The following is a 22,557-nucleotide window of genomic DNA, read 5'->3' as shown; positions in this document are numbered from 1 at the left end:
CATTTCAGGTAAACTCTACTTCCTGATTAACTGAAGAATCCTTTAAAAAAAAAAATCTTTTTAATTGCCTATGTCAACTTCATGTGACAACTCCACCCACCAGTCTGAGTATAAATGGTTAGAATGGATGACCTCTGATCTATTTCGGTTAAACGAAATATGCAAATAATCCACCCCCAGACGGGCAAAAAGAAGAAGTGGCTTTATTTATGCCGTTGCATTTAAATCACTCCAGACGATAAGAGAATTTAAATCGAGACTCCCGAATTTCAACGTCCGAGGCTGTTCCTCATTTACTGCTGTGGTTCTGGGTCAATCTGTATCACAAACAGAGGGAGAAAAACGCCACAGCTAATTTGGTGGAGCATCGTCTGATAAAAAGCAACACAGGCAATCTCCCCACCCTGTGCTGAGGAAGAGAGAAGTAAACAATCACAGCAGCCAGATAACTGTGCTTTAATCTTTATCTTTAAGCTGGACTTGGGAGAAGGCAACCATTCAAATACAGAACACTTTCAAAGGAGAAGACAGCAGGGACACAGAAACACCCTAGTTTCAGGAGGCAAAGGCTGCATTTGCCCTATACATTTAAGGCAGTACTTTACCACTTTAAACACTAATGGTTCCCCCACACACACACAACAACAACAACAAAAATCCCAGGATCTGTAGCTTGTCAATGTTGATTTACAATTGTGAGGAGATCCCTATTCCCCTCACGGAAATACAGTTCCCAGAATTCCCTGGAAAGAGGAAGGGATTGTTAAACAGGGAATTGTAGTTAAATGTTGCCCAGTCACAAAAATAACAGCAGAATTGAATTCCTCACACCCAAAACCACATTTTAAGACTGAATAAATTTGCAACAAAGCCCCTAATGCCACAGCAGTTATATAGGCCAAGTTATGCCAGGTATGGGGTGAAACTGGAAGAACAGGAAGCAAACCTGCGTGAGAAAATTTATATACCAGGGATTAAATATGCACATCATTCTGTTGCGTTGCCTCTGATGGGAATCTCAAACCTGCTTGCTTAGCCTGCCAGGAATTCAAATCCATGTGTTATATCCATCCTCCCTTGTCCCAAGCGGGAATTTCCAACCCATAATGCATTTCCCCAGTCTTATTTCAAGGCGTTCTTCATGCATGTCTTGGCAAACATACAGAACACGCATTTGTTTAATGGAGGGTACCCATCAACACTAAGGCAATCAGAGCACCTGACGCCACACAAATACATTTCCGCTGGCTGCTGATTTTTTGTCCTTTCAGAATTAGTGACTTTGATTATCCTGGCCAATCAGGGATCATGCGGTCAACATGATGACATCACAGAACAAGAAAACAACTCCAAAGGGGGGGAAACGCACACAAATGTATCTTAAATCACAGACATGGCTGCCAAACACCAAAAGGAGAGACAAGATAATGTCATAAAATAGCAAAAATACAACAACATGCAGAAGCTGTGTACAGGATTAGTTCCTGCAATATATAAATACAAATCACACCATCTTATTTTTAGCACCACACATTTAGAATAATAAAGTTTAGTTGCAGACATATGGTTTGTGATTTGGATGTGAACACTCATGGGAATAAGCTCCTATAGCAAACATGTGTACCAGCTAGTTATCGAAGAAAATAATTCAACCATTTAATATACTTATAACTGAATATACTGTTGTAACCAGCAAATTCCAAAAATCTGCAAATCTCTTAAAAGGAGCTCACAGCATAAACAGTGTAATGAGAACGATTGGAAGTTTTATATCCAAAATCTTTATTTAATTGTGATTTGAGAAGATGCAGTTTCTTTTTGTAAACAGTTTTTTTCTTTCATTTCTTTATTTTGGCTCTTTCTTCTTTTCTTTTTTCTTCTTGTTCCTGCTGTAAATGATCTTTTAGGTCTGTATTTTAAACCAATAAAGACCTTTTTTTTTTTTTAAAGGAGCTCACAGTCTATTTTGTCCCCACACCGCAATGACCTAAGCAATGGCTGGTGACGAGAGAGCTTAACCACGGGCCCAAGGTCAGACTTGTGACAATACTCTGAGTATGCACAGCATTGGATACAGACCTTGGATGGCTTTAAAGGGGGATTAGAAAAATTGATGGAGGAGAAGGCTACCTCCATAGTCAGAAGAAGTAATGCTTCTGAAAACGAGCTGTTGGAAAATGCAGGAAGGGAGAGTGATCTTGTGCTTAGGTCCTGTCTATGGGTTTCTTAAACCTGAGATTGGTAGGGGAAACAAGAAGAGCAATTATATCCCCCCCCCAATAAATGTGCCAGGTTTTCTCATGTCATGGAATTACATTCTAAAATATTAGGGCAGTCAAATGGAACATGAACCATTCAGCACCTTTGATAAACAAAACAGCTACAGTGGTACCTCGGGTTACAAACACCTCAGGTGTACCTCAGTAGTACCTCAGGTTAAGAACTTTACCTCAGGATGAGAACAGAAATCGTGCGGCGGCAGCGGGAGGCTCCATTAGCTAAAGTAGTACCTCAGGTTAAGAACGGTTTCAGGTTAAGAACAGACCTCCGTAACCAGAGGTACCACTGTACTTGGGGAAGGGGGAGACAAAATAATGAGATAAATGGACTACTGGCTGACGGCTGAGACACTGGTTGATTAACTGGTGATATAGAGTTGAATACTGTATCTGATAGCATCAAGAACACGTTTATCTATGCAACAACCTGCTTTTTGTTTTTACTGAATCTACCATTTGATCTAACAACACAAATAGCAGTGCTTATTTGGCAATACTTGGGTGGTAAAATTCCCAGCCATGTCATGGTTGACTTCAGCACAACAGTTTTCATGCTCCTATAGGCTGGTGTCTTCTTTCCCAAGGTGTTTCCAGAGGAATGTGTCAGCCGCACACACAAACACACACACAGTTATTTGGTGCCAGACAGCAACAGATTCTACTGCCCCTGAAGCCTTCAGAAATGGCATGCAGCTTAGATCAAACCGATATGAGTCACAGCCAGAGATACAGATTTCTTACCCAATACTCTACTTCCCACACTCAATGACTGCAACTGATCCAGGCTCTCATGGTCAACACAGATCACAATAAGTGAGGCACTTTAATAACCCGTAGAGCACTTCAATTCTGAAAATGTTATGAACTGAGGCTGGATGGTTGTACTCTGTTTTGTATGGAAGGTTTAAATTGCAGCTCTCAAGAATCGTGCACCTGGTTCCAGGAGGTAACTGTCGAAATGTAGGCATGCCAAGAGGTACACATATAAAGCAGAGTTCTTTGCATGCTACAGGAGCCAAAGTGAGCCTTTAAGACAGAACGGCAGGGTGTTTCGCAACCACAGCATTTCCTACTTGCACAATCACGAAGACGGCACGAAGCGTGCGCTGCCATTACCAGGAAGCGCAAGGCAACTGGGGCTTTCCTGGCGGCCACAAATTGCACAGCAGATGCCGTCAAAGGCATTTCGCGCAGACACGTGCTGCTTCATTTAGAGTCCACACTCCACCCAGCATTTTGCAGATCCTCAGCAGCAGAAGCTCTTCCCAAAAAGCTTACAAGGTGCTACATCAGGAGTGCAAAGAGCTCTTCTGCTTCCCCTTTAAAAAAAAAATTACAAGTCAAGAGACAGAAAGATCTGTCTTATCTGTGAATGTTGGACAGGAAATACTGTCTTCCCAGGCCCCAGCTTGGTCCCAGCCCCAGGCATCCCATTTGGGTCTCCCTGACTCAGCCTGGCCATAAAAATGTCCAGATTCTGGCCTCATCAACATCATGACTTCCAAGTTTCCCTCTAGGTTCCTCTGCTTGTGAGTCTGCCCATCGAACCCCTGGGCTTTCTGTCTGCTTGTTTCCTTCCCTTGCATCTATCCCAGCCTCCTTCAGGCAGACAGCTTGGCTCTGTCCTGGTCAGCAACTGACAAGATAAGCATGCACAATATGCTACTCTCTATACCTTACTGGAGGGACACGGCTGGTGCTGTGGGTTAAACCACAGAGCCTAGGGCTTGCCGATCAGAAGGTCGGCGGTTCGAATCCCCGCGATGGGGTGAGCTCCCGTTGCTCGGTCCCTGCTCCTGCCAACCTAGCAGTTTGAAAGCACGTCAAAGTGCAAGTAGATAAATAGGTACCGCTCTGGCGGGAAGGTAAACGCTGTTTCCATGTGCTGCTCTGGTTCGCCAGAAGTGGCTTAGTCATGCTGGCCACATGACCTGGAAGCTGTACGCTGGCTCCCTTGGCCAATAAAGTGAGATGAGCGCCGCAACCCTAGAGTCGGTCACGACTGGACCTAATGGTCCCTTTACCTATATCTTACTGGAGTACTGCTCTCATAATCCCTAGCTGGCTGGGGCTGATGCGAGTTGTAGTCCAACATTGCAGGGGATTAGATGACCCCTGAGGTCCCTTCCAACTACAGTCCTGTGATTCTATGATCTGGAGGCCTACAGGTCCATTCTAGGTCCTAGGTTATTCTTCTGTGCTGCAGATGTAGAACCTAATTTTCTAGTCTCGGCCTTTGAAGAAATCATCCCCAGGGCTCCAACTTGGGAGAAGCCACTTTGCACATTTTAAAATTTTGCATGTGAAAGTGCAAAATGTCCACCTCAACCCTGCCTGAGCGCTCCATGTGCCTTGCTACCTATGGCTTAGCGCTGGCCATGAACAAACAGCTGTTTCCTGTGGTCAAATGTGCACAGTGGGACCATAGCAGGAGGTACCTAGTTGAATTCCTGGAACCTGCAGTCAAAAGATCATGCAGCAGGTAATGAGATACTCTGCTGAAGACCCTGGAGAGCTGTTGACCAAGCATAGTATTGGGCTAAATGCATAAATACTCTGAACCTTTGGCTTTCTGTCCATGCCAAGGTGTTGACTAGCAAAGATCTAACATTTATTATTTGAACTAGCCTGTTTCCTAGTTACAACCTCTAGCAGAGATCTCCAAATAACCCGCACATCCAAAGATGACCAGAATGCACGTAATACCAGCAATACAGCTCCTTTGTTCCATATAGCAAAAAAACACCTTTTTCGACAGAACAGGCTGTTACCTAAAAGTGAATGAAATCTTTTGTGAATGCAAAGTGTTGGCTATTGTCACATCAGAGGAAAAAGCAGAAGGCAGAGCTGGGCAGGTAAGGGAGGGTTGAGAACAGAAGCAAGAACAGAAAGTAACTAGGGCATGAGGACAGCAGAGAAAGGAAATGGAACAGAACAGGCAAAGATTAAGTCAAGTGATAGGTCATGTGAAAAAATAAGGAGGGAGACAGAAAAGACTGAGCCGAGGGAAATTTCCTTGCTTTATCTGCTGGAATTGTGCAATGATGTCCTAACTGACTGCACAAGAGAAGCAGGCACGAGCGAGACAGGGCATTTTAGCCAGGCCCTATTCCCACCCCATTAATATGGGACGTGGCTTTATGGTTATTTCAAGGAACAGAAGGATGTTGCTTCATTAAGGCTGTTCCAGGAGAGGGATTTCCCCATCTCTCACAACCTTGGGGTCAAAATAGCCAGGAGAGATATTTACTAAGCACAGCTTATCAATGCCAGAGCAAAGAGCACTTTGGAAGATCAGTGTCTCATGAGGCTGGTTTTCTTTGGGGGTGGAGGAAGGGGGAGGAAAGAGAAACTGAGATAAAGTTTGGCAGCTGAAAAAAAAAAGCCAACAGATTATAGCCAAAGTTGCTAACTTCATGATGACTTGCTTTTGGAAGCAAGCTTCGTAGACCAGGATGTAAGCCAGCAGTCCAGCACCCCATCTCTGTATGGAGAGATGTAATGGTTATAGAGTCAAGCTGAGGTATGGCAACTGCTTTGAATGCAGAAGGTCTCTTGTTCAATCCCCAGCAAGCCCAGTTTCCTAGAGTTTCCCTTGACCCTACCAGCTACTAGCAGACTCCAGCTGTCAGATGGACCAATAGTAATGTCTCAGTATAGTGGTACCTAGGGTTAAGTACTTAATTCGTTCTGGAGGTCCGTACTTAACCTGAAACTGTTCTTAACCTGAAGCACCACTTTACCTAATGGGGCCTCCTGCTGCCGCCGCGCCGCCAGAGCCCGATTTCTGTTCTTATCCTGAAGCAAAGTTCTTAACCTGAAGCACTATTTCTAGGTTAGCGGAGTCTGTAACCTGAAGCGTATGTAACCTGAAGCGTATGTAACGAGGTACCACTGTATATACTATAGAGCTCACTGAGTGACCTTTGGCCTGTCATTTTTCTCTCAGCCTAACCCCACCTCCCAGATTTGCTGAGAGGATATTTTGGTGCGTGGGGAGAACCATGATGTACTGAACTCCTTCAAAGAAAGGTGATGTGTAAACCCAACAAAGAAAACTGGAAAAGAACAATATTATTGCAACAATGCTTTTACAGCATATTGCTCCTGAAAAAGACAACTTGTATGAATGCACTGGGCAAATAAATACTACTATAAACTTCTAAGCCCGAATTTGAAGGCTGGCCTCTTGTTTCAAGTTCCAACCCGCCCCCCCCCCGCCCCCAAAAAACCTCCAACACCTTAAAAAAAAAAAGCAAACCAATGGAGTCTTTTGCACATGCAGTCCATTTGTTTCCACACTTAGTCACTCCAACCACTGGAACACATTTTCCTCCCCTAAAGAAAGAAACGACTATCCTTCCTAAATATTTCTGCATGGGCCTAGTCACATTCGGAAGTCTTTAAGAGACCTCTGAAAGTCAAAAGTGAGGGTGGTTGTCAAATCTCTGCCAGAAGATTGTTCCACTGCATGGAAATGGCAACACCAAATGCCCGACTTCTGGTTTACATTTTTAAAAATACTTTTGTTTTCTTTCTTCTTGTTATGTTTGCAGCTCTCTCTCTTTCCCTTAATAAAATCAATAATATAGTATTTTTTAAATAAAAGAAAGTCTGACATCTGGCAGAGGCCAGTCAAACCTTAGGTCCTACCCTGAAAAGCAGCCTGCCCTTGTATCTCCAGTTGTTAACACGGCACTCCAAGAAATGGGGAACGAGATGCAACTGTTAGAAAAGGATCACAGCTACAAACACAAAACGCTAAGGATGGAAGCCACGAGCAGTGGAAAATGAAACTCAGAGCAGGGAACAGCCCAACCGGTTTGCTGTACCATTGACTGTGAGAAACCAGGGGAGCAGAATACGAGCACAAGAACATTCTCCTCTTCCACCCTTTTCTGGCTTACCAGACATCTGGGGCTACTGAAGGTCCCCCAAAACTCTGCAGCCGCGACAACTTGCTGCTGGATTCAGGAAAGAGGTCCCCCTGCCCGGGCAGCCTAACTTCCTTATCACCCTTCCAACAAGACTGCAGAGATCCATCTCCAAAAACAGCTCTGCTTTCCGAAAATAGGCCCTTCCCACCTTGTTGAAGCCCTTTCTAAGGTGCTCACCCCACCCTCAGAACATCCAAAAGGCTACAGCCCCCCCCAAAGGCCCAAAACTAAAGGCCAAGGAATAAAAATGGGCGCCAAGAGGAAGGAAGGGGAGATTTACGGAGCCAGGACAGAGCGAAAACCCAGCAGGAGTAGAGGAAGGGAAGCTAGGAATAAACAGACAAGGAACAACATCTATCTATCTATCTATCTATCTATCTATCTATCTATCTATCTTCCAATATGGTGTTCCCACCTCTTCTCTTTTGCCATACCTGGGGCAGCTGGCAATACAACCTACAGTGGAGCTGGCAGGAAATAGGACTGCATGGGGTTGTGTCAGCCCCCCAGGTGTTATCTCTTAAAGAAATAAGGCTGGTTTCCCCATGACATGACGATCTCCACCCCCCCCCCCTAAGAAACACAAGGTACAATCTCCCAGTGGTCTTTGATCTGAGCATGCCACCCTTAGCTCCACTGTGCCATGCGCAACTGTATTTACAAAGGACAGTGCTCATATCAAACAACAAATGTTGTTTGACTAAAAGGGACTACCTGTTTTCTGAAATGCTGGGATGTTTTCAACCCTATGCACCTCAAATTCTATGCACCCCTGCACGCACAGTCCCCAGAAATCTGCCCATTGCAGAAATTTGGCCATTAGAGAAAGTGAAATGAAAGAATTGTCTCAAATGTGCCACACACACACACACACCTCTACAAAGACAGGGAGAGAGGTACCATCAGGTTTCCTGGGGTGTGGAGCTTCACCATTGTGGTACCACCGTGAAAGAGGCCCTCTCAAACCACAACCAGACTTCCAATGAACACTGGGTCACAAAGCTCTGTGAGCAGACAATATCAAGTGAGGAAACACAGGGTGTGTGGTAATAATGTCTGCAGATTATGTTAAAGGCACAACAAGCAGGACTGGATAAGCAGCTGGCAATCAGGCAGGTAAAATACAGTGGTATCTCATCCCATGGCACAAGCAAGGGTAGGCAATGCAGTGCCCTCTAGACATTGTGGACTACAACTCCCATCATCTGTGACCACTGGCCATGCTTGCTGAAACAGGTGGGAGTTGCGGTTCAAAATATCTAAGGATCTGTTTTGAGGTGGTGATGAAAAGAAGTCATAAAAGTTTTCTTCTTCTTTTTACAGTTTAGGGCCAGTTTCCACCTTCACAGCTTCATTTTCGTCCTTGCCAACCGTTCTGTCTTTTACAGCACTACCGGCACCCATAAAAGCTCACAAAATATTAGTTCCGACTTTATGGCTGTGAATTCTGCCCATTATGACAAGAGAAAAGAGCACTGGATTCAATGTACCCGGCATGGGAGATTTGCTTTTGTCCATTATCTCCTTGTCAGTCAGCAAAGCAAACCTGGTTCGGGGGACAACAGACCGAGCAAAGACAGGGAGAGGGTAGCAGTCATCAGCCACCAAGCATCCCTTCGGAGAACTCTCTGCGTTCCTGGAATCCCATCTGCCCATTACGGCCTGCTTGAACATACCAACGCAGAACGTGGTGGAGGCAGGAGAGATGCAGGAAGAGGAGCCTTGGGACTGGCTAATCGTTATTAATTACCGAAAGAGTTGCCCTGGAGAAAATGGCAAAAAAGCCAGAAGCACTAAGAGCAGGGGGAAGGGGTGATCGTGATGCCATTTCAAACATGCTGCTCGAAAATAAATAAATGAAACAAACCTCTCTGCTTAAAGCCCCCCCCCCACACACACACATACACACACTCCCCGAGCTGGGTAAAAGGTAAAACTCACAATCAACCATTCGGACAACAACGCAGCATAGCAGCAAGAACAAAAAAAAAATTGGGTGGATGCTAAGGCGACAATCGAATCCAGCCAAAAGCGGATTAAATAGTACGGTAGTGACAGCCCCATTAAAGGCCTGTAGTTTGGGGGACAGATGAAGCTCTGGGAGGGGGGATTCTAAACTGGGGGGCTACTATAGAAATGGCTTGTCCTGATTGACTACCAACCGCACCTCATAAAGCAGGCTTCCTCAACCTCGGCTTTCCAGATGTTTTTGACCTACAACTCCCATGATCCCTAGCTAGCAGGACCTGTGGTCAGGGATGCTGGGAACTGTAGTCTCAAAACATTTGGAGGGCCGAGGTTCGAGGAAGCCTGTCATAAAGCTACATGTGGGCCCAAACCACACAGCAGTGGTGGAGAAGCTCAGCCTCAAGGTCTGAATACGGCCCGGCCCCCAGGCCTCGCTAAACGGCCCTTGGAATTCTCCTCAGGCCACAATCCTCACTGAACCCGCTTCAGGCCTTCTGTGAGGGGTTTTGCTTGGCTGGAATGTGTCCTTAAACTCCAATACAGTGGTACCTTAGGTTAAGTACTTAATTCGTTCCGGAGGTCCGTACTTAACCTGAAACTGTGCTTAACCTGAAGCACCACTTTAGCTAATGGGGCCTCCTGCTGCTGCCGCGCCGCCGGAGCACGATTTCTGTTCTCATCCTGAAGCAAAGTTCTTAACCTGAAGCACTATTTCTGGGTTAGCGGAGTCTGTAACCTGAAGCGTATGTAACCTGAGGTACCACTGTAGTTGCTTGTCTGGGTGCAAGATAACTAGCCTGCTGTGCAAAGACAAAAGTAACATGAATTCCTCCACCCGCTTTTGCCTCTGGTACTGCCCTCCACAGACAGGTGGCCCTGGGAAGATTACGCACAAGGGGGTTCAAGCCCTCCAGCTGTGAAACAACAACAACAACAACAACAATTTATTATTTGTACCCCGCCCATCTGGCTGGGTTTCCCCAGCCACTCTGGGCGGCTTCCAGCAAAGATTAAAAATACATTAAAATGTCACACATTAAAAACTTCCCTGAACAGGGCTGCCTTCAGATGTCTTCTAAAAATCTGGTAGTTGTTTTTCTCTTTGGCATCTGGTGGGAGGGCGTTCCACAGGGTGGGTGCCACAACCGAGAAGGCCCTCTGCCTGGTTCTCTGTAACTTGGCTTCTCGCAGTGAGGGAACCGCCAGAAGGCCCTCGGCGCTGGACCTCAGTGTCCGGGCAGAATGATGGGGGTGGAGACGCTCCTTCAGGTATACTGGGCCGAGGCCGTTTAGGGCTTTAAAGGTCAACACCAACAGTACCTCCAATGATTAAAATATGGCAATTAATAACTGCCCAGTTTTTTCTGCAAGGTACCCAATGACAATTTCCTTGCCCAGCACCAAATAGAAACATAGGAAGCAGCCTTATCAATAGTGACCATTTGTTCATCTAGCTCAGTGGTGTTGACAATGGCAGCAACAATGGAGTTTCAGAGAGGAGACTCCTGGAGGCCTACCTGCACATGCCAGGGATTGAACCTTGAACCTTCTGTATTAAAAACAGATGGTTTTCTAGACTGGAGATTGCTTTGGAACCCTACATAAAACTATTCTGAAAAAGAGAGAGAAAGAACAGGGCAACAAATTCATGCTGTTTTCATGCGCTGAGAACACCACCACGCTAAGTTGAAGTGGTGCGCACTTGTGCTCTGAACATGAGTTTGCACATTGCTTTGCAATGGCAAGGGAGCAGCAGTCTAAGACCCGAATCGTGTGCTGCTTACAATACTGATAGCAAATAATCAGGCTGGTAGGGCAGTCTTTGGTCTACACTGCTAATAAGAGCGCTTTGCCACGTCACATGAAATAAAATTCTAAAAATATCTATATTTGACTCACCCGACGTGGAAGAATGAAGAGTATTTTTTTTTTTTTTAGGTACGGTATATGACATTCTTCCAGCTGCTGTAGCTATGGCCACCTCATGTATTTATTTATTTTATTTTAACTGCCCAACTCTCCAAATTGCTATTAGTAATGCAGAACCTACAGGTTTGGCAAAACAAGCTTGAATGTGGCACAGTGTGAGTAATACAGGAAAGTAATGCTCAGGTTCTGGATAGGAGGAAAAGGGAATCAGAAAAAAGGAGCATTTAAATGGCAACTGCTTTCAGAACATTTTTAATTAAATAGAGCTAAGGCACAAAGGATGAACAGAATTATGATTCGCTCTCTTTATCAAATTGCTTTCGCCTGCAAACCCAACTAGCTTTCTTGTCCCTTTAAAGGAAGTAATAATTAGGTTAATTATCCAAGCTCCAAATAATGAGGAACCACTTCTAAAAACTGCAGAGACCTTTGGCTCAAATTCCTGCTTCGCTCCTCCATTCTGTCCAGAGCTGACCATGTTGTTTCACAAATGGAAAAAAACCTTCCCAGGCAACACACTTTAGGTCAGCAGTTTTGGTACCTCGTTCAGCCATCGGGTATTTCCCCAAGACCCAGAAGAAAAGCAGTAAAGGAAATGCCAGAGGGTGCTTTGAGGTGCAGGCCACATGCCAAAGAGGCTATCCACTTTCCTGGTTGAAAAGCAGCTTGCCTCATCCACAGAATAAACAGCTACAACAGAATCCTCAAAGGGACTGTCTACACATTTCTCCCTATAATGGGAGGAAGGAAAAGCAAGGGCAAGAACTGTCTTGTACACAGAGTCTGGCTACTGGTCCAATTAGTTTTGTAGTGACTGGCACCTCCAGAATTCCAGGCAGGGGCATTTCCCCCAATGATTATTTAACCCAAGATGGCGGAGACTAACCCTTAAACCTTTTCTATGCAAATGTTGTGTTCTTAAATTTGCACAAGGTTGCGACATTTGATCACAGGGTTTTCCCCCTCCTGAGGGCATTAGGTAGATTCGTATTTATTAAATTACTACCCTCCCTCCAAAGAAGCCCGGAGCAGCAAAACAAAACAATTTCTTTTTAATTTAAAAAGCCATCTCACGCCCTTGCAGATAATTATTTCAAGCTTTCCAGGTAGATTATCTTTCAGACATCAAATACATGGGTAAACAACATGCATTGCCCTTCAGCAGTGGCTGAATGTTCTTTTTAAATTCCTCCAGAACGTTAATAGCGAGAGAGGCAAAAGCACCTCAACTGGGAGGGCATTCCACAAACAGGGAGCCACCACTAAGAGGGCCCCAACAGCAACACAGAGGCAGCACTACCAACAGAGAAAAGGGACAGGTTAGTTCTGGATAGTGCAGAAATGCCCAACAATGCCTAGGTACACAATCACTGGGGGGGGGGGGAGGATAACCATATTAGGCTTTAATCCCCAAGCCGCCTATTCTGAAGTTGAACCCTTTGCCAGCTTTGCCAGCCTTCAGCAATATAGACTAATCTTAAGTGGTCTATAGATCTTCTGCATGCATAAACATTTATTTTGTGTTGCTATTTATAAACCATTTAGAAGAAAAAAACACCCAAGTTAGCACCACAGTGAAAAGACAATTTTTCATGAAAAGCCTCTAATGACCGGTTCAGCATTCTTGCAAACCAAGGTAACATAACATCAGCAGAAAGCAGAAGAGGGGCCCTAATTAAAATTACAGCCAGCAGCTATTGACAGTCAAGGCCTAGTTGTCACCCCCGCCCCCTGGCCTTGGCTGCCCACACTGGTCATGGCCACATTGGCCTGCGAATTGGCACCTCTAAACACAGCCTGGAATTCATTCCTTGCAAACTAGGGGTTCTGCGTTAAGGTGTGTGCGCCTTTTATCTCCCTCGGTGTAATAGGGGAACAGACGGCATCGACCCCAGAGTAAACGCTGCAAGAACTTAGCATGCATGCAATGCCTTGGTTAATTCTGCATCTTCTCCATCTTGAATGCATTTGCCATTCAAATGGAGCCGGTGGAGCACTGGCAGCGGCGCAACAGCGACATTCTGCTTTGCTCACCAGCGCCTTATCTTAATTGGAAGGGATTAGCTATAATATAAACAAATGGCCTTTGAAAAATTTACTGTTTTTATAGACGCGGGGCTAGGGGAATACACATTTGCAATGTTGGATGCCATCCAGTTTCGGCACATGAGAAACCCACAGCACTGCACAAGTTGCCTGCGGTGTTGATTGCCAAATGGCACCTTAAACCTAGGTTACAGTTGCCACAACCAGGGTTTTGTTTTTCAACCAGAACTCACCAAAACTCTGTTCTAGCATCTCTCAGGTTGGGGAAACACAGTAGATTTCTCACCATTAGCAACCTGCAAAATTGTGAATGGCAACTGAATGGCAGGATAAATCAAGGCGTAATGGTGCAATGGGTTAGTGAATCTGGCTTTTAACCAGAAGGTTGCTGGTTTGAGCCCACCCAGGGATGGCTCTGAGCAGGATTCCTGAATTGCAGGGGGTTGGACTAGATGACCCCAGGGTCCCTTCCAACGCTACAATTCTACAATTCTACAATTCTATATCACGAGTTAGGCCAAGCTCACATGGGGGACAGGCATAAGGGGACCCTGCCTATGCTTGAGAAATGCTGGCAGCCACTGAATGAATTTCAGAAATACAGGCATATTCTTCATTTAAACAGGTACATCTCTCGTCTCAGTTTTGTCAAACAACACCTGAGAAAATTATATAATGATATTCAACAAGAGTCATATTTTTTAATCAACTGAAAGCCTCTTAAGCTTTAATCAATAAAAACTTCTTAAATAGTTTACATAAAACAATATGAAATATTCATTTTTTAAAAAAATACCAATAAAATTACGATGTGGGTCTTTTCTGGTTTTATGTGTGAATGAGAATGACTCGGTTTTTACATGCATGGATGGTTTAAAAAAAGTATTATTTGGGGGGGTGGGGGGGTGAGAACTGCCTCACAGGGTATCAAGCCGAACAGTCTATTCTGACTGGCAGGAGCTCCCAGAAGTCTTTCCCAGCCTCAAAATCCTTATGACTGGGAATACTAGGGCAGATTAAATCCGGCGTCTCAGTCCAGGGACAGAATGAGATACTGTGCTGTGGGTGTCACGCTCCACTACCATCTCCCATGGCCCCCCTCTCTTTGTTTTGTCACTGCATTAGGCCCCACCTCAACAATACAATTCATTTCATTTATTTGTTTATTAAATGTATATACCCCCCCCTTCATGCGAAGATCATCAAAGACAGTTTTGCAACATAAAAACACAAAATGCAAACGCAAAATACGTAGCATAATAACAAAAGAAAACCTAGCAACCAATTATTCCTCTTCCACAAACACATTTAAAAGGCCATAGATTGACCCATCAGCCCAAGGCTTGGTTACGGGGAACGTTTTCACCTGGTGCCTAAAGATACGTAATTAAGGCGCCAGGAGAGCCTGCTTTCCCATCCCCACCCCCAAAGAATCCTGGGAAGTGTAGTTTGCTAAGGCTGCCAAGAGTTGGTCGGAGAACCCTATTCCTCCTCACAGAACTACAATTCCCAGAGCGGATTATCCATCAATCCCTTTTCCCAGGGAACTCTGGGAGATTACTTTCATACCTGCTTAACCAGCTCTTAAGCAGTAAAACCTGGTGGAAAAATCTCACCCCTCAAATTCCTGTCAGGGTTTCCTGTTGGGCTTCATGACACGAAGCACTCTGTTTGGACTAGATTTTGCATCTTTCTTCAAAATACATTTGAAGACGTACGTCGCTTCCCTGTTTCCCCACACCTAATGTGCAGTCATATGGACGGGTCTTGATTTTCTAATAACCAAAAAAAAATCTGTGTGACTTACAAAACTCCTCCTGGCTATAGGCTTTTGTGCTCAGGCAGCAAATGTGCTATTGATTTCTGATTGCAAGACTCTGCAAAATGATTGGATTGCTTCACAATACGCATGCAGCACCTTTTAACAATTATTGTTAAGTGCTAAGTGCATTTAGTTGAGCTGATCTATACACTCTAACAGATTAGAGGCCTATTCTTCCCTTACTTTAAAGGGAAATAATAATAATAAAAGATTTTGCAATGTATAAATACAGAACCATAGTCAGTACCCTGCCTTCTTCCAGGAAAAGTGTGACGTTGTTAAGCAAGTGTGAATTGACCATGGTTTTTTCCCTTGAAATGGGTCACAGGGTTCCATTTATTTATTTCCTTGCTGTCCTCCATCATTTAAGAAGATTTTGCTCTCCCTACCGAGGGAGTGAATGGTCCTGGGCTACTACCTCTCCATCTCTAAGAACCTTCATAAGGGAAATGCTACCAGAAGAATTATGAGGGGGGTTCTTGGTCCTGTTGGGTCCAGGCACAAAAGACAGGGAGGAAGAACGGGTGCAGCTCAATGGCAAGACATCTGCTTTGATCACAGAATGTCCCAGGTTCAATCCCCAACATCTCCAAATGCAGCTGAGAGAGACCCCTGTCTGAAACCCTGCAGAGCCCCTCCCAGTCAGGCTAGGCAATGTTAGGCAAGGAGGACCATTGGTCTTACTCAGTAGAAGGCAGCGTCCTTCCTATGTTACGTACGAATGTCATCAGCTTTGGGGCTGCTTCCCGAGAGACAATGGAGTGTGCCTCCAGGGGTGAAGTCTAACTTCTGCATTAGCAGCACTGAAGTGACCTCCCTGGGCTATCCAGACGACAAGACACCTACCCACACCCCAGCCTTGCTGATGTGGTCCAAAGGAAAGCAGATCAATAGGTTTGGCACCAGCTTGGCTGCAGGAGTTGCCGGAAGGAAGTGTACAAGACACCATCCGGCCATCTTTAGGACTCCACTCCAGATTTGTTTAGCCTTTTCTTCTCCAGAAGATGTCCCGCAAGGTTTAGGATCAGAGATCAATGTAGAGTGACTGAATAAAAGGTAAAGGGACTCCTGACCATTAGGTCCAGTCGTGACCGACTCTGGGGTTGCGGCGCTCATCTCGCTGGTGTACAGCTTCCGGGTCATGTGGTCAGCACGACTAAGCCGCTTCTGGTGAACCAGAGCAGCACACGGAAACGCCGTTTACCTTCCCGCCGGAGCGGTACCTATTTATCTACTTGCACTTTGACGTGCCTTCAAACTGCTAGGTGGGCAGGAGCAGGGACTGAGCAACGGGAGCTCACCCCATCGTGGGGATTCGAACTGCCGACCTTCTGATCGGCAAGTCCTAGGCTCTGTGGTTTAACCCACAGCGCCACCCACATCACTAGAGTGACTGAATAGTTTCACTTAAATGTTGCTGTATGTCGAAGGAACTGTTAGTTGTTGATTCACTTACTTTTATATTGTTTTAGCAATAGTACATAGTACATAGTGCATAGCTGTCAACTGTTCCCTTTTTGTTGCAAGGAATCCTATTTGGAATAAGGGAATTTCCCTTTAAAAAGGGGAAACGTTGACAGCTATGCATGATGAAAAGTATACTATGTACACCACTTTGAGCACAGATGTATTTGTGGGAAATGCAGTATACAAATAAACTTGGCTATGACTAATATAGCACATACCTTTAAAAACACACACACACACACACACAAATTTAACTATCAGATAAAAATCCCTTATGCAAATATAGCAGTACAGCAGCAAAACATGCAACAGCAGCTGACTTCGTTATATTCATGTTCAAAACCTGCGATGTGCCATGCTACAGAGCAGCCATACCCAATATGGCACCCTCAAGCTGTGTTGGCTGACGAACTCCCATCAGCAGTCATGGCCGTGCTAACTGGATCTGGTGGTAGTTGTAGTCCAAAACATCTGGTGAGCACCAGGTTGGAGATGGCTGCTCTGGAGGACAAGCTAAAGTTCAATGGGACAGCCCATGTTTTACAAAGGCCTCTTTCTGAAGGCATTCAAGTCAGTAGTTGGGCAGGACAGGTCATACCGGTCCTGGTTTTATTTGTTTGTAAAAACTGCATTTTCATCCAATAAAGTAGGGTTGGAGCACTGTGGTTCAAATAAATAAGTTCCCAGATTTAGTCTACAGAACTTTCAATTAAAAATATTTTCTAAACAGAACTAGTAGATTTACTGGCAGTGAGAGGACATAGGAATGTATTTTTTATGCCAGGTTAGGGTATTTGCTCACCTGCAGCTCTCTGGGGGTCTCAGAAAAAGGATCAACACCTGTAACTGGAAATGCCAAGGATTACATTCAGAAAGTTCCATGTTCAAAGGGTGTGCTCTACCACTGGGTTATTTCCTCCAGCAGAGAGAAGGAAAAAGATGTACCACTGGGCCAACTCTGCCTAAGATGGCTTAATATACACATTGTGGGCAATTCATCATAACGCCCAGAATGTTTTGCACACACTGAGTAATTAAGAGAAGAAGGAAGGCTGTATATCTGCTTGCACAAATGAAAGTCAGACACACCACACCTTCAGGTAAACATAGCCGAGCATCTTGTCATTCAGTGTGGCAAAGACCAGTCTTATCCTGTTGACCTTCAAGGATTGCACAGTCAGACAGATGCACGTCTTCTTGAAGAGTTATCTGCTTAATGAAGTGCAAATAGTCACTTACCAACTTGATGCACACCCTTTAGTGTCAAAAGCTCTGGGCACATTCCCATCAAATTGACGCGGGACATGTACAATCCTAATGCCTTAAAATCAGTAGGAGAACTGCCATTGGTTTCACTGATTACACCAAGAGCAGATAATACTGAGCTAGGTGTACAGATGGACTACCGAGTTATCATTCCTATTTGTCTAAGGAATGAGCTTGCTTCCAAGGGATGCTTCAAATATCACTGAAGGAAGGAAATGTCATCCACAGAAGCACAGTATCCAAATCAAGAAGTAATGGTGCCACTCTATTCTGCTTTGGTCAGACCACATCTGGAATAATGTGTCCAATTCCAGGCACCACTATTTAATGAGGATATCCATAAACTGGAATGTGTCTGGACTCTGGAGGGGAGCAAAGATGGTGAGGAGTCTGGAGTCCATTAGGAAAGAATGAAGGTAAATAGGTAAATAACTATTAAATAGGTAAATAACTATTACATAGATGAAGGAGCTAATTGGTTTTGCTGTTGCTCTGGATGGTTGGACCCAACCCAAAAGGCCTTTGGAAGGTGGTGGACTCTCTTCCACTGCAAGTTTTTAATCAGAGGCCGGGGGCCCACCTCTTAGGCAATGTGCAGTAGTGGGTTTCCCACATGGGGAGGGAATGACCTTTGAGGCCCCTTCTAACTCTATGATCTACTTTGAGACTTAAACAATAGAGTGGGTGCAGGGTGCAGTGCTTCACAAACATACAAAGAATGAGGCGCACATTTTTGCTTAAAGTAACTGGGGAAAAATAGGAAGAAAATAACATACCAAACAAATATCTTTTGATATGGCCTACAAAAGTGCAAGGCCACACAAACCTCTCATTTATTCCTTTTACAACACGCCATGGAAATGAATGGAAGTACAAGAGAGTTTGGGTAAGATGGAAAGGGAAACATTTAGCTCTATTGAAATTTGGTTGCATCCCAGATTCATATGTGGTCCTATGTCATGGAGCCATAAGGGCAACACCAAGAAGCAAGTGAGGAAAACGAACGATGTGTGCTCTTTTTCTCTCACAACACTCATCTCACTCCATAACCAATTTACTGAATCTACAGCAAATAATGTAATCATCATCCCAGGATTAAAATCAGTTCACACACACAAACACATTTTTTTATCAGGTGTCAAAAGCCAGATTCAAGAAGCATGTCTTCAGCACACTACAAAAACTACAAAAATGTTCATCACACATTACCAGAGCCAGATTGCATTGAAGAATCCCACCAGTCCTTTCGATTATAAATTCCAGTGACTAGACTGAGGTAACAAATATGGTGCCCTCCAGATGCTGTTGACTGTCCACTGGCCAAGCTATCTTGGGATGGTGAAAGTTGTGGTTCCACAACATCTACCAAATTGGCTGCTCCTGGACTAGACCCATTAGCAAGCATCAAACACGCAAAGACATGGAGTAATGAAAGGACTGTTTTAAAACTTGGTCCATTCACTTAATTGATGGAGAGAGAGACTCAAATCTGAAGCCTTCTTGGCATCACAAGGTCTAATTCCAGATGTGAAGAAGATGCCGTGAAGGAAACGCATCCTTGGCACATGCCAGGGGGGTAGCATTTTCATTCCTTCTCCTCCACGTATTCCCAGGGATGAAACCAGACAAAGCCTGCCTCACACCAAGGCCCCCAACAGGCTCTTGCCAGCAAAAACCAACACCAAACTGGAGGGCCAAAGAACTGATCCAATGAATCAAGATCAGAAATCCAGAGAGAACAAGAAGTCCTCCTCTCGACTCCTCGCTCACACACATGCAAAAATGTTGCAGGCTAAGAAGAATCCAGATAAAATATGTATTTCTTTGAAGGGAGAGTAAGGACAAATAGCACTGCCTGGTTGTACAACAGCACACTATCTGCATGCACAAGGTCCCAGGGTTCAGTTTCTGGGGTCTCCAGGCACCGCTGGCAAATACCCCTGCCTGAAACCCTACCCGTCCGCACAGGGTACATACACAGTAGACAAGCAGGCAATACTGAGCAGGGTGATCAAATGGTCTGACTTCGCATAAGGCAGCTTCCTATGTCTTTCTGAAGTTCTTTTGGGGGGGTGATAGGAGATGAATGCTATACCTAGCATATAAGTGCAACAGAGGATCACACATCAATGGCTCCCCCCCCCACTCCATTTATAGAATGAGCCAAGAAGCCATTGCTCGTGCAGTGACCTCTCTCTCCAATGGGTGAAGGCTCGTGTGCACGTGCATCTATGATATATTCAGAGAGAGGGAGGGGGAAGGAGAGAATGGATGCATGCAAGCTGATTCCTCTGTGACAGAAAATGCATTTAATCAATTCTCCCCACCCCATAATAACGTGATGCATGTAGCCTGTCGTGGCTACAACAGCCAGGAGGTGCACTTGCTTCCCTCAAGAGGACTGGAAGAGATCACTAAAAGGTTCATGTGATTCCATTTCACATCATCATCAAAATGGACACTAGAAACAGTCTTTTAACATTCACACCAGAGGAGCAGCCGCTAATCCAGTTTGTTCTACCATCGCTGCATGCACATAGCAATACGGTTACGTGCGGCTTATTAGGAAAGCACCCCCCCAAGGTTCCTTAATAGACATGCACAAAACGACATGTTCTATCTCCTCATATCAGCTCTTCTTTTTGTTATGCACAGAGAGAGAGAGAGAGAGTGAGAGAGATGTGCTCTTTTGTTGTATGCAAACAAGCTTCACATTAAGGGTCAGGAAAGTGGCGCTGGACCCTGGAACAGCCAAGGCAGCATTTCAAGAGAAACAGAGAATGTTGCGGCGCTGCGAGCTAAGGTCTCTCAACAAATTTATGCCTGGAAAGAACCTTCACGTGTGAGCCTCCGCCCCAAATACAGGAGGCTGTGTAGGTTCTACAGGGGGAGAAGTGAAAGGGGGGAACAAAATCGATTTGCAAGTGTCAAATTGGCAGCCTTCAAATTTGCAAAAGGTGACGACACCTTGCCATTTAAATCACCCTTCCATTGCCTCCACCCGCGAGAGGGAGAGACATGGACTGGGGTTGGAAGGAGGAAATGCACCATTAAAACAGATAACAAGAGGCTTGCTGGAAACAGCTGTGCGCGGCTCATTCCTCTTTCTCCAGAAACCCCAGCGCCTCATGCATAAGCGCCCCCATCTCCTCTGAGCAGGGAGACGCGCCTACATCAGTACGCATTCCGGAAAGGGAGAAAAAATGACTATGGGCAACCCATATCCGCTGCTTATCATTAATAACAACCTCCAGCAGCAAAGTTGTCGCGTGCTCAAATAGTAAAAGGGAGAGAAGGGGGGGAGGCGAGGAGGCAAGGTGGAAGCAGCGAAAAGGGGGCGCATAGAGGGAGGGAGCGGAAAGGGGAAAGGTTGACCGGGTGGCCTTCTGTCCCCCACATTTCCCCTGCCTGCCTCCCTTCCCGGTTCCTCCTTACCCTTAAGGCTGATAAATCTATCTCGTCCAGGCTCCGAGCTGGAGAATCACTCGCCATGTTTAGGGGGATTTCTCAGCCGGTTGCAAATGGACCGAGCCAAATTTTTTTGAAAAAAGCACAAGGCGGTTTGGGAGGCGGCGGCGGCGGCGGCGGCGGCTGCAACCTTGCCAAGTCGTTCGTCTCGGGCTCGGAGCGGAGGGGTTAAATGAGAGCGAGCGAGAGCGCGTCTCCTCCACCTTGTCTCTATTGCACTTCTGTCCCTTCGTGCGCTTGTGTCAATGGAGGGGAGGCAAGCCCCGCCGTCCTCCTCCTCCTCCTCTTCTTCCTCCCTCTCTCCAACACCTAATGCGCTCCCCGCACCAACAGCACGGAAAGCGAGCGAGCTTCTCTTCTTCCGGAGAGCTGCTTGCAGGCGGCCCGGCGCGCGGTGCCGCTTCCTCCCGCAAGGAGCCCGGCAGCTCCTCCTGCCTCGGCTGAGCTCGCGATCTCGGGACGGTGGCGGCAGCAGTAGCAGCAGCAGCGCCGGCTAAAGGGCACGGCGAGGCGGCCGGGGCGCGGGCGCCTGGGCGCAAGGCATGCTTTCTCTGCGTCGCCCGGGTGGCTGCTGCGCTCGCTTGCCTGCCGCGTCCTGGCAAGGCACCTCGACCCGAGGGAGACGCGAGAGCCGCGCACGCCGCCGCCTCCTCTCGCGGCGGCCTTCCTGGGAGGAGGGAGAACAGCAGCTCCAGGGGCGGCGCCTGCGCTCCGTTGCGCGCCCAGGACTAGAAGCAGCAGCCGAGCGGCGGCGGCGCGAGCAGCTTGGGCGCGCCGCTAATGCGCGCCGTGCTTTCCTTTTAATTTCAAAGACGAACGGCCGGCCGGGGGAGGAGGAGAGAGAAGATGTTGCAAAGAAATAAGCGCCGCTCGGCCCCTCTTTGCTCTGTTTACTGGCGGCGGCTGCTGCACGATGTCGCTCCAGTTGTGCCACTGGGAGCAACCTGCTCCTCCTATTATTTTGAAAAAAGCCGGTGCAACAGGCTCCCAAACCCGGGTTGCTTCAATATATCACGCCTTCCCCGCAAGGGGGGGCGATGCCCATATTTTGGTGGGGAATTGCAACAGCTCGGATCTTGGTTCTCCAAACCGTCTCAATTCCAAGGCGCAGTGCCAAGGAAAAGAGTTCCGTTTGCCCGGGATTGAATCGGGGAAACGCTGTCCCTGATTGGCCTTCTCAGGTGCAAAGTCCGGCGAGGTCCTTTACTCCGAAGTTGGCATTTACTCCTAAGTAAACCCGCACAGGTTTGCTAGTCGAATCCTAATCATAGCCAGGGAGAAGTAAGTCCTGTTGAATTCAGTGGGGTTGCTCCAAGGTAAGTGGGGTTCGGATTGCAGCAAGCCCCATTGAATTCAGTGGGACTTCTGAGTAGCC

The 22,557-nt window shown here is 46.1% G+C and overlaps 1 protein-coding gene across 8 annotated transcripts in view; it reads right to left on the bottom strand.

The window, feature by feature from the left end:
* The window catches only part of TNIK (TRAF2 and NCK interacting kinase), a 291,700-nt gene extending 269,427 nt beyond the window's left edge, over positions 1-22,273 (bottom strand). For all 8 annotated transcript variants that reach the window (XR_014547950.1, XM_083613076.1, XM_083613082.1 and 5 more), the window contains exon 1: positions 21,150-22,273. Coding sequence is in view for 7 of the 8 variants with exons in the window: in XM_083613076.1 (XP_083469202.1) it covers positions 21,150-21,206 (57 nt within the window). In the remaining variant the exon portion in view is untranslated. The remainder of the gene's footprint in view (positions 1-21,149) is intronic.
* Between the last annotated feature and the right edge of the window lie 284 nt (positions 22,274-22,557).

Source organism: Podarcis filfolensis, assembly GCF_964270895.1.
Source record: "Podarcis filfolensis genome assembly, chromosome: 5".
NCBI classification, from domain to species: Eukaryota; Metazoa; Chordata; class Lepidosauria; order Squamata; family Lacertidae; genus Podarcis; species Podarcis filfolensis.
The sequence above is the reverse complement of the archived record's forward strand: the minus strand, read 5'-3'. Positions and strand labels throughout refer to the sequence as shown.